Below are 12,611 nucleotides of genomic sequence, written 5' to 3' on the forward strand. Positions count from 1 at the left end.
TGTATGATTTCCTTGGATAAACAAAATATCTCGCTTTCCTTTTACGAATTCATTTTTTAATCGATTATTTAAGTTCTACGGCTTAATTTAAATGATATATGCAGTTTAAATGTTGCGCCGTCAGAAGAATCTGGGGAGTGACACAAAAAATCAATTCTTCAAGGTTTATAGTGTTAACAGCTCCAAAAATTATAGATTAAAATATTTTTTCTGATTCAATAAAAAACATAATTTATTTCCTTCTGTTTAGTTGTTTTCCGAAAAAACCTTTAAGAAATTTAGAAAATGATAAAAATAATTATTGTATTTTTATAGATTTCTTTATTCTCTCTATGGTCCAGTATGACACTGTCATCCTGTCTATCATCTTTTTTAATCTTTACAAAATTTTCCGTTTCAATCTACGCAAACTGCAATGCACAAAATCCATTTTAATTAGCTTAACAATTTTACTTTGCAATTGAAAATTAATTTTATCCTATGTTTATTGTTAAATGTACTTTAAATTATCATTAACATTAAAATATACTTTTCATTGAACGTTTTCGCTTTAAAAAGTTTTGAGTGACAATTTGATTGAAACGGAATTTGCAAATTTGAAGTGTCGTCTTTGCGACGGTAGCTGTGCAGGAAATTTTCTAAAACATTATTTTAAATATATACCTTCAAAAAAGGTTTAATATGTCTCTAATATCTAGAAATGTTTTCCGCGCCCTTGTGCAGGTTAGTTACGTATTGTGGTCCCTTTTTTCCTACAATATTTTATTACATTAGGCTAAGTGCCTAAATGTGTTTCGTAACGTGTAATTCAAAACTATTTTTATTAACTAGCGGAATTTTAAGGTTTGTCATTAATATCTTCGTCTTAAAATTATTTCATTTTCCGTCGCGATTATTAACATAGAATTTATGAAGTTATAAAACTATAAATATCTCACGTGATGTATAGGTACCTATATCAATTAGAGTAATTGTTTTTCAGGGATCACAGCATGTCAGCAAAGGCGTCCACACTACAGCGGTAAACAAGGATAAAAACGTATGTTTTGCGCAACACACAATCAGCACCCTGGTGAGATACTAACTGGTTTACTAATAAATATAAAAAATTAAATGAAAAAATAACAAGCAATGAAAAATAGACCCTTGAATCTATTAAGAGCAAGGTTAAGGATTTAATGTTTAGAATTTTACATAGGTGAAATTTTTTATAAAAGTCTTTTTTCCACATATTTTCTAATAGCTACACATCTCGCCTATTTACCCTTTGGCCAAGCTATACATAATTACAACAATAGCTTGTAATTAATAAAAGTTGGTTAGTATCAAACAGTGGTCATGGTATGCTTATGCCCTTTTACACAAAATGTGGTATAAAAATGATGTAAAAATAGTTCACTGCTTGGTATTTTACTTTAAAAAAAATCTATACTTGTCATCATAATTTATTATACTATGAATATCATACAATAATGATAAAATTTTACACACACAAACACATTATTGGTTTTAAAATTACTATACGTCCCCACTGAGGGGCTCGGAGCTTACCCCAAGTTAGGGGTGACTAGGCCATAGTTGTTGACTTCACACATATCTTTGAATTTCTTCTCAGATATGTGCAGGTTGCATCACAATGTTTTCCTTCACCCTAAGAGTGTTGTATAAATGTACATATATAAATCGAAAAACACATTGGTACATAGCAGGATTCGAACCCAGGACCTGCAGATTCCAAGTCAAGTGCTTAACCCCAGAGCCACCGACACCCTCAAAAACTGCAGTGTATTATCTTAAAAATGATGTATGTTATATCACAGGATAAATAACAACTTTAAACTTGCCTAGATTATTAAATATCAGAGTTAATATATTTCTATTGATAAACAGCATAACAATAAGACTACACTGCTCTTCTCTTTAAAGTGAATTTATTAGTTTCTGCAGATTCAACTGGTATTGATGTAAGATTATTTTTTTCTGCATGATCATATACATTACAGCCATTCTACATTCTCACACAAATTATACAAAAATTGGGAGATTTTGATTTCATCGGTATATAAGGCATATCAAAAAAGTCAATAGACAAACCGTAGGCAAAATATTTGTTAAAATTGTATATATCCTACTAGCTGTCGCCCGCGACTCCGTCCGCGCGTAGTTAAAAAAAAAAAATGAAAAATAGATGTTGGCCGATTCTCAGACCTACTGAATATGCTCACAAAATTTCATGAGAATCGGTCAAAGCCGGTTCGGAGGAGTACGGGAACGAAAACTGTGACACGAGAATTTTATATATTAGATTGAGTCAATTGATCAGTATACCTGAAACATTCCAAATTGAATAGATATATAAAAAACAGTTAAGCATACAAATATTTGATATTACTATTTGTCTATTGATTTCTGACGATAAAAGTAACAGGTGAATTGGTTTAAAAGGTATATTGGTTTACATTATGTAAATTACTTGGTTTATCATATACATAATTTGTGACTGGGTAAATAAGTTTAAATTTTATAATTGGTTATTTGGTTTATGTAATTGAGAGAATAGAATGGCTCAGTACATAACTGAAGCATGTTCTTGTTCTGTTTTTTAAAGCATGTCCCTATGTTTGTGTCGTCCAAATGTTTTATAATTATTAACTTTAATGTTGTGTCAATATATGATAATTATATGTATTTAGAAATGTAATATTTTATACAGTTTCAAACTTTCATATTGTAGTTGGAACTTGTAAAAAAAATTTTTTTTGATGGTAAAATTTGAGAATTTTTATCCACATTTTGAATTATTTTATTTTAAATTAATAAATTTATACTTTGTAAAGTCCTTTAAATAAAAATTGAAGTAAAACAACTGGAATATTTGATATGCCACAAAGTAGAGTTGTGAAAATTAATATTACAATGCATTATTCCTATCGAATGAGATTTATATATATATTTTTTATGTTTTTGTTCACTCTACAATATTAGAAATAAATATTAATATAATATTTGTTAATATAGCAAACGAAAGAGGGTCGCATCAAATGCACCCTCATTCCCGGGGATGGTGTTGGACCTGAAATGGTTTACTCTGTTCAAGAAGTGTTTAAGGTATGTTAAACCAAGCTTTATCTTGTTTCAATTGAACGCTTATATTATTGAAACAAGGAAACGTCAAATTCCATACATGGCGGCCATTACGCTATTTTAAATTTTCAGTTATTTTTTGAAAAATTGTGAAATAAAGTGTAGTGGTATTCCATAATATGCTAATGTGATATATAGTCAAACCTAGATGAGTGAGAATCCTCTATATATGAGAGTCATTAGCCGGTCCTGACTGATGATATAATCGAGAAATATCGCGGTACCATTGACTCTAGTTTATCCAGATTCGGTTGTATTGAAAAAGTATTTTAGTGTTACGAATTTTAGCGTAATATGTTCGGTTTATCTTTAGTAAATACTAGCAATTGCCTGCGACTTCATTCGGGCGGAGTTAAAAAATATCTAGTAATAAATATAGCCTATGTCACGCAGGTTAGAGTAGCTTCCCAACAGTGAAGGAATTTTTCAATTCTGTTCAGTAGTTTTCTAGCCTTTTCAATACAAACAAATAGACAAGCAAATCTTTCACCTTTATAATATTAGTATAGATTTAGATTTTGGGTTGGTACAAGACATATACATATTTAAATATATTTTAGCCGCTTATACTAACTTAAAATATGACTTTATTATACTAAAGTGTGTGATTTAGTAATTTAATATATACACACATCCATAACAGACAACAATGTGCTAATTGGCTTATAGCAGCGGACAAGGCCTTTTAGTTACTTTATAAGGTTTCAAAGATGGCCGCATATAGAGCTGTCACCTAAATGTATTTTGAAAAACTTTAAATTAAATCCGAAATATAATAATTTTTCATTGGGTTCTTAGAAAATACTAAAAGAATACTTATGGTACTTTCACAGGCGGCAAATATTCCGGTGGATTTTGAATCGTTCTTTTTCTCTGAAGTGAACCCAACATTGAGCGCTCCTCTTGAAGATGTTGTTAACTCTATTGCCAAGAATAAAATATGTATCAAGGTATGTAAGTACATATCAATACAGTAAGGTCACATAATAGCGACTAAAAATGCTAACATCCTAAACTATAGTGGTACACAGAGACAATGGATTTACTTGTAACAGATCCGGCATACTTCTGTCACTTCTACATTCATACATCTATACTTGCATGTCATTTATCTGCCTTTAAAATTGAACTATAAATATACAGTGCGGGCGTTAGGTTAAGGCACGGTTTGGCGACCGACCAGGTCGCCGGAGAGTGCCACAGGTCTGCCAATTATAATCTCACGTAAACCTGTTCTGTTATTACCAAACCCCAACCCACAAGGCTCTATTTTGATGTTACTGTAATCAGTTTTGAATGTATGTACATTAATTTCCAGGGTATCCTAGCAACACCTGATTTCTCTCACACGGGTGAGCTGCAGACTCTCAACATGAAGTTGAGGAATGCATTAGACTTGTACGCCAATGTGGTCCACGTCAAGTCATTGCCCAATGTGAAGTGCCGGCATCATGACGTTGACTGCATCATCATACGAGAGCAGACTGAAGGAGAGTACTCCGCTTTGGAGCATGAATCTGTGCCCGGTGAGTGATTGTACAAAAACATGACTTAATTATATTGGTATAGTCCGGCTAGGATCTTATGTCAGTTTTTTAATATTGACAAATCGGGTTAAGTTTTTAGGGTTACCAGTGAACAAAAATGTCATAATTTCTAACTAAGTTGTCCATGTTGCAAATCCAAGTAATTTATTTGCAAAACAACCTAATTTCTCAGGGTAATTACTTATTATATAAATTAATACATCCAAACATATTAGCAAATTGACTGCGTCTTGTGTGATTTTTTATGGAATTTCAATATTATGAATATGGCAACATTACACCGAGCAGCTGCCGCTCCCTCATTGGTCAAAATGTCAAGATGACATTGTTAGTTCACATAATTTCCGAATGCAACAAGATCCTTGTAGAACTATAAATATTTATTGACAATGAAACTATTCCGTCTAATCAGCTTTGAATATAAAGAAATGGACTTGGAACACCTGTTGTATTAAATAAATATTATTACTTTGGGAGGGGTACTTGTGTACTGTAAAGAGGACAATTACACTCACACTTTATGAACACATGCAGATTCAAAATTTAACATTTTCTTATTTCTCGATTTTATTTGACAGAAGGGATATCCGCGCTTGACAAGTCCTGTCACTTTATATTCAAAGCTATTCAAATAAGTGAAAATATGATTTAATATAATACTGGTTTATATTGTCCAGGTGTTGTGGAATGTCTGAAGATTATAACTGCGGCGAAGTCGGAGCGTATTGCAAAGTTCGCATTTGACTACGCGGTGAAGATGGGCCGGAAGAAGGTCACTGCTGTACACAAGGCCAACATCATGAAGCTCGGAGATGGACTCTTCCTGCGCAGCTGCGAAGAGGTTACATTAACACTTTCACTGCTACCGACTTGTCAGACGAATTGACTGACGAAATATTTTCAGCCTTTGCCCGAGATGAACTAAAAAAAGGATCCTATGTCTGTCTTCCAGTTCTAAGCTACCTCACCAACAATTTTCAGCCAGATCGCTTCAGCCGTTTTTGAGTTACAGTATAACTTGACTTTCTTTTTTAAATATTTTGTTGTCCTGCTCATTCACTTTGAAAAAACAAAGACAGTGATATGTTTGAAAAAGTTATTAGAGACTATGACATAATCCATAAACAAAACCTTTGGAAATTTAGGTTTAAGGTAAGAGGTAGACCGAAGAAAGTATGGATGTATTATGGTAAAAGAGGTTATGGAGAATTAGTATTACTGTGCCATTCATTGGTAGATAGAGAAAAGGGCATGAAAATGATGATTTTTTTTTTTCAGATGGCGAAGCTCTACCCTCGCATTCAGTTCGAGAAGATGATAGTGGACAACTGCACGATGCAGATGGTGTCAAACCCGAACCAGTTCGATGTGATGGTGACGCCCAACTTGTACGGCAACATTGTCGACAATCTCGCCAGCGGTCTCGTCGGTGGTGCGGGCGTCGTCGCCGGCGCATCCTATAGCGCGGAGTGTGCGGTCTTTGAACAGGTATCCGATCCATATATGGATATATCCATCAAAGTCAAAGTACATTGGAAGTAGGCAGAATTTTTAACTTTTTTAGTTAGAATTGGTTAACGGATTGTGTATGGACCCGACCCGAACAGTATCCATACCTCTTATCTGTTACCCTTTGCATATCCATAATTATTTTATATTAGGGTGCCCGTCACATATTCTCCGGTGCTGTGGGTAAGAACATCGCCAACCCGACCGCCATGTTGTTGTGCTCCGCCAACTTGCTGGCGCATGTCAATCTGCATTCTTACTCTAAGATGATCAAGAATGCTATTAACAAGTGAGTAATCTAATATATAAAATTCTCGTGTCACAGTTTTCGTTCCCGTACTCCTCCGAAACGGCTTGACCGATTCTCATGAAATTTTGTGAACATATTCAGTAGGTCTGAGAATCGGACAACATCTATTTTTCATACCCCCCCCCCCCCCATTTTTTAACTGCGCGCGGACGGAGTCGCGGGCGACAGCTAGTTTCAATATATATTGATAAATATATGTGATAGCTCACTAGCGCCCTCCTGACAATGTTAAATAGTGTCATAAAGTACTTTTTGTTCTGTAAATTTCATGTTTTTTTCTTTTATGCCACTTTCAATTTTATTTATTACGATTTATTTTTATTTAAAAGTGTATTTAACTTTTAAATCCTTTTTGTGGGGAACTCTCCTTAATAACTTTATAATTTTTAAGTACTAATCATTGGTTTCTGTGACCGAAATCCATGTGTAAAATATATCGTCATCCAACTTTAATAAAACAGAGATAACATGCAGATTTGATCTCAGAAACCGACCATAAGTGGAGAATTCCATTCAATGACACTAAAGCAAAAGATTTGTCATAGTTTAATTAATTTGATCGTCTTTCAAAATAGTCTTAGAAATATGAGTTATTTCAGGGTTGGGGTAAAAAAAAAATAACATTTTTTATATCTTCCAGAGTTCTAGCGGACGGTAAGGTAAGGACCAAGGACCTCGGAGGTCAATCTACAACAAAAGATTTCACTTATGCGGTGATACACAGCCTTGTTTGAATACAACCCTGGAGAAATAGTAGTCAAAAAACTCATGGAGTTTATTATAAGAATAATTTATTATTTATTTCAGTATTTATGAATCTGTATTAATTTGTAAATCAATCTCGTTTTGACATTGAAAATGTTACCATTGTAAATAAATAAAAAAAGTAAATGTGTCTATGGATTGTTTTATTTGACTTTCAAACTATTTAACTATTGGTTATTTTGAAGATTCTAACAGTAGTTTTTTTTTCTTTAATATTGTAATATTTTTTATATATTTAATGATGACTTTATACGTAAATCTATTTAGAACTGGGGTATAACTCTCGGGGTAGCTAGCTTCTTTGTTCTATCCGTCAGCACGTATTTGAGAGCGGCTGGTGGGACCTGTAACAATAATATAAATAAAATATTTAAAAAATATAAATTGAGCAAAACAGAATAAGGTAGGATTATTGATTTTTTTATATAACATCTTATTATATCTGATTTTGTTCATTAAATTTGTAGTTAATTAGTTAAAACTAAAAGAAATCAAAGTACAGTCTGAATTATTTTGGTATTAAACAAATATAAATTTAATTAATTGTGCAATTAAATAATTTTGTTGTCATTAATTAATTTCATAATTAATTATTTTTGTTAATTAATTAACAAAATTATTTAATTAACAAATATTGTTATTTAATTAATTAATATTGTTAATTAATTAATTATGCTATGTTTACAAGTGTTGCGAAAGTTGATTGTTTTTATTTACCTTAACAGGGTCCCTGTAGTTGGAATCTTGCGACAATCTCCTGTAGATCTTGAACTTGGGCATCGCGCTTATCACTTTGATACGAGGCAGCAGCGCCTCTAGCGGCTTGTACGGTCCTCGCTGATAAATATAAGTTTAATTTGGTTCACATTTTTTAATTTGGTTTAATTTTATTATTTAATTTGGTTTAATTTTATTATTTAGTTTGGTTTAATTTTATTTTCAGGAATTTCAGGTTGGCAATGCATATGAGAATTTCTTTGCTTGTTTTTAAATTCCAATTTCAGTTTTTTTTTTACCCAATCTTTGGCAGCATCTTTAAGCAGTTTTGTATTCTAACCTTGTAATTCCACTGCCTTGACACTAGTTTTAAAATATATTGTGTGTATTTTTTTGAAGAAAATAATTAGTAATGACAATATGTCTTTAACAAATTCAACAGTGAAAATCCACGCTAATTTTAAATAAAAACATACCGAAATAGGCGGTGGTCTAAAGTCCCTCTTTGGACCGGCGATCTGTCCGATATAATCCATATGTTTCTTCCACTCGCTTTCAGTCCATCCTTTCTTCTTTTTAACCTCTTTAGTATCTTGTTTCTTCAGATCAATGACGCAATTCGCAAGTTTTGAATAACAAGTCGCATTAGCGGCTTCTATCATACGATCCAAGCGTTCCAAACGTTCCATACTGAATCGGCTTTTGTATGCACGCTTTGTTAGTAACATGCGACTGTAAGGAACAACAATTACATTGATTTACTGTGGTTTTGTTGCCCTACATATATGAAAATGATTTTGAGTTCATTTTATGCACACAATTCATGAAAATATCAGTCAATGATTTTGTTAGATTTGTTCAGATTTTTTTAAATCTAAAATTATAATTAAAATAAGAATTTTATATAAGACTAGCTGTCGCCCGCGACTCCGTCCGCGCGCAGTTAAAAAAAAACTAAATGGGGGGGGGGGGTTATGAAAAATAGATGTTGGACGATTCTCAGACCTACTGAATATGCTCACAAAATTTCATGAGAATCGGTCAAGCCGTTTCGGAGGAGTTCGAGTTCGAACCACGTGACACGAGAATTTTATATATAAGATATGCAAAAATCATTATAAAATACGAGCACATTGAGAACTTCCATGAATACATTCGTAATCTGGGCATTTGAAAACGTATGACCGCTATCAGGGCAACAAAAAAAAACTTTGTTTGTAGAGCTGTTTTATAAATGGTAGTTAAGGAGAAGATTTATTGCTTGTTTCACATGAGATTAGTATATGAGACAAAACAATAGGGCAATGTTGTAACTACGGTAACTTGATTATGCAGAAGTTTCTAAGAAGATATTTTCTAATGTTTAATACATTTGTCGCCCTTTTGTTATAAGATATAGAGACAGAAATCTTACCGTAAATATGGCCAAGCAGCGTCGTGTACTCTATCAGAAATGTGCGCATTCAATGCAGACTTTCGGATGCCTCGCGGCGTGTATGCCGGCATTCCCTCACCAGTGTCCGTGAAGTATTTCCTCGGCACACTCAGCATGTTGTACCGTCTTCGTATCTTGTAGGGGAACGTCGGAGTCGGCGGATCGTACTTCGGTTTAAGCATTGTGAGCTAGCTATCCTGAGAGTTTTGGTAACTACTGTTGGAAATCACATGGTTCTTGTGATATTTGAGGCTTATTAGGTCATGGTTTAATTATTAGATGGTCTTTCTAGTTGATCATGAATTGACGCGGAATGACGTGTGACGTTTTTTTAATCAGTTGGCTATGGATATTAATTTTTTTCGTAGAAATGTTGTTGTAAAGAAAAAGTTTCTATTTGGAATATAATTTATGAAATAAAAAGATATTTTACATTTTTAATTAAAGCGTTAATTTGCAAATTTTGCTAATGGATCCAAGAACATGTTACTAAAGATTTTTTTCTCCACGCGGAATAAAAAAAAGAATCTATTAGAAACATAGTCTAGTGATAATGTAGCTTTCTTAATGGCTAGATTTTTTAAATCGGACCAGTAGTTTTTGAGTCAACAATTATCGGCTGAGAGTACGTAAGACCTACTTACTGTTCTACTATAACACTACGGGAAAAAATACGAAAAGAACACCATCTCAGACCGTTCTTTAAAATTGTTTAGGGGGCGTCCATAAATTACGTGAGGTGTTTAAGGGGGGGAGGGGGTCGAGTCAAATCTCATCTAATCTTACGTTGGAGGGAGGGGGGGGGGTCTCGGCAAATATCACGCAATTTTTTTTCTGATTGAAACAAAAAAAAAATTATACTATTTTGGTCCATTTAATCCAGATTGTACATGCATAAGATTTAATCTTAAGCGTAATCGTAATACGATAAAGATCATTCACTAATTCGTTCAATAGAAAATAATTTCATTCATACTTCGACGTTATACATTTACTTACTGTCAAACCACCATATTTGTTTTATACACTGAGAGAAAATTTTATTTAACAGTAATAAAAAAGTTTATTTGGACTTGAAAAGAAAACTTAGTTAATAGTAATAAAATTATATTCCATGTGAATAAAATTTTATTAGTATTTAATAAAATTTTATTACTATTAAATAAAATTTTCTCTCAGTGTACCAAATAGCTCAATTCAATCTGAATTCACGGTACAGTTGTAGCCCGTCCTTTGTTTTCGCGCCACTGTCAGCCGAACGCGCGACTCGATGAACGAGAGCGTACGAGCTGAGTGGCAGCGACACACGGACATCATCAGCACGCCTTATGATCTCTATTGCCCAAGTGTACGTGATGATTTAGAGAAAAGATGCTGCAGTACATGCGGTATTTACTTTGCATCTAGCACAAGAGCTGCAGAGCACAGGCGATCAGCCCACATTGTACCAGCTAAGCAAGCGCGTATGTTCCGAAAAGTGCGACCCTCACGGATTGTCACAAGACGAGCTAATGAATTACTTTGTGCAAGTGCCAATGGCTTAGAGTGGCTAGATCAGAACGAAGTTGAAGGATCAGATGATTTTACTGAAAGTCATATGGACATGTTGGTTCCAATAGTCTCTCTTGAGACCGTGCATGATTCTCCATGGACTGAATTAGAGTAGATACTCTTTTTTAATCTAAGTAGTTACGATTTAAGTATTCTATTGTTAAATTTTTATTACACTTATAATTAAACTCTCAGCAACATTGATTACTAGTCATAACTAGTCGTAAATAAAAGCACGAAGCAAATTTGTTTTTTTCTTTTTACAATGACAATCCAACGCGTTTACGTAAGAAACTCACATTTTGAAAAATCTCACGTGAGATTGGGAGATGGGGGAGGGGGTTGAATAAAATCTCACGACATCTCACCAGGTGGGGAGAGAGGGGCAGAAAATTAAAAAAAACGCCTCACGTAATTTATGGACGCCCCCTAAACGCGTTGGATTGTCATTGTAAAAAGAAAAAAACAAATTTGCTTCGTGCTTTTATTTACGACTAGTTATGACTAGTAATCAATGTTGCTGAGAGTTTAATTATAAGTGTAATAAAAATTTAACAATAGAATACTTAAATCGTAACTACTTAGATTAAAAAAGAGTATCTACTCTAATTCAGTCCATGGAGAATCATGCACGGTCTCAAGAGAGACTATTGGAACCAACATGTCCATATGACTTTCAGTAAAATCATCTGATCCTTCAACTTCGTTCTGATCTAGCCACTCTAAGCCATTGGCACTTGCACAAAGTAATTCATTAGCTCGTCTTGTGACAATCCGTGAGGGTCGCACTTTTCGGAACATACGCGCTTGCTTAGCTGGTACAATGTGGGCTGATCGCCTGTGCTCTGCAGCTCTTGTGCTAGATGCAAAGTAAATACCGCATGTACTGCAGCATCTTTTCTCTAAATCATCACGTACACTTGGGCAATAGAGATCATAAGGCGTGCTGATGATGTCCGTGTGTCGCTGCCACTCAGCTCGTACGCTCTCGTTCATCGAGTCGCGCGTTCGGCTGACAGTGGCGCGAAAACAAAGGACGGGCTACAACTGTACCGTGAATTCAGATTGAATTGAGCTATTTGGTACACTGAGAGAAAATTTTATTTAATAGTAATAAAATTTTATTAAATACTAATAAAATTTTATTCACATGGAATATAATTTTATTACTATTAACTAAGTTTTCTTTTCAAGTCCAAATAAACTTTTTTATTACTGTTAAATAAAATTTTCTCTCAGTGTATAAAACAAATATGGTGGTTTGACAGTAAGTAAATGTATAACGTCGAAGTATGAATGAAATTATTTTCTATTGAACGAATTAGTGAATGATCTTTATCGTATTACGATTACGCTTAAGATTAAATCTTATGCATGTACAATCTGGATTAAATGGACCAAAATAGTATAATTTTTTTTTTGTTTCAATCAGAAAAAAAATTGCGTGATATTTGCCGAGACCCCCCCCCCTCCCTCCAACGTAAGATTAGATGAGATTTGACTCGACCCCCTCCCCCCCTTAAACACCTCACGTAATTTATGGACGCCCCCTTACGTAAGAAACTCACATTTTGAAAAATCTCACGTGAGATTGGGAGATGGGGGAGGGGGTTGAATAAAATCTCACGACATC

The 12,611-nt window shown here is 33.8% G+C and overlaps 2 protein-coding genes across 3 annotated transcripts; one reads left to right on the plus strand and one right to left on the minus strand.

Annotated features, from left to right (window-relative positions):
• Window positions 1-574: 574 nt before the first annotated feature.
• On the plus strand, window positions 575-7,407 carry LOC106720485 (isocitrate dehydrogenase [NAD] subunit beta, mitochondrial). Of its 2 annotated transcripts, none has more exons than XM_045683948.1 (9): window positions 575-723; window positions 983-1,072; window positions 3,019-3,108; window positions 3,978-4,094; window positions 4,463-4,670; window positions 5,369-5,532; window positions 5,970-6,179; window positions 6,353-6,489; window positions 7,151-7,407. In XM_045683948.1, exons 1-9 carry the CDS (start codon window positions 682-684, stop codon window positions 7,242-7,244), a joined length of 1,152 nt encoding a protein of 383 aa, XP_045539904.1. In that variant the 5' UTR covers window positions 575-681; the 3' UTR covers window positions 7,245-7,407. The 2 variants fall into 2 exon arrangements, with proteins under 2 accessions (XP_045539904.1, XP_045539905.1); XM_045683949.1 differs by having other exon boundaries at window positions 983-1,039.
• LOC106707652 lies at window positions 7,408-9,738 on the minus strand. The gene is made up of 4 exons (XM_045683950.1): window positions 9,407-9,738; window positions 8,469-8,724; window positions 7,993-8,112; window positions 7,408-7,619 (listed from the first exon to the last, which is right to left on the minus strand). The coding sequence occupies exons 1-4, from the start codon at window positions 9,607-9,609 to the stop codon at window positions 7,539-7,541; spliced, it is 660 nt and encodes a 219-aa protein (XP_045539906.1). The 5' UTR covers window positions 9,610-9,738; the 3' UTR covers window positions 7,408-7,538.
• Between the last annotated feature and the right edge of the window lie 2,873 nt (window positions 9,739-12,611).

Source organism: Papilio machaon, chromosome 24 (assembly GCF_912999745.1).
Source record: "Papilio machaon chromosome 24, ilPapMach1.1, whole genome shotgun sequence".
Taxonomy (NCBI): domain Eukaryota; kingdom Metazoa; phylum Arthropoda; class Insecta; order Lepidoptera; family Papilionidae; genus Papilio; species Papilio machaon.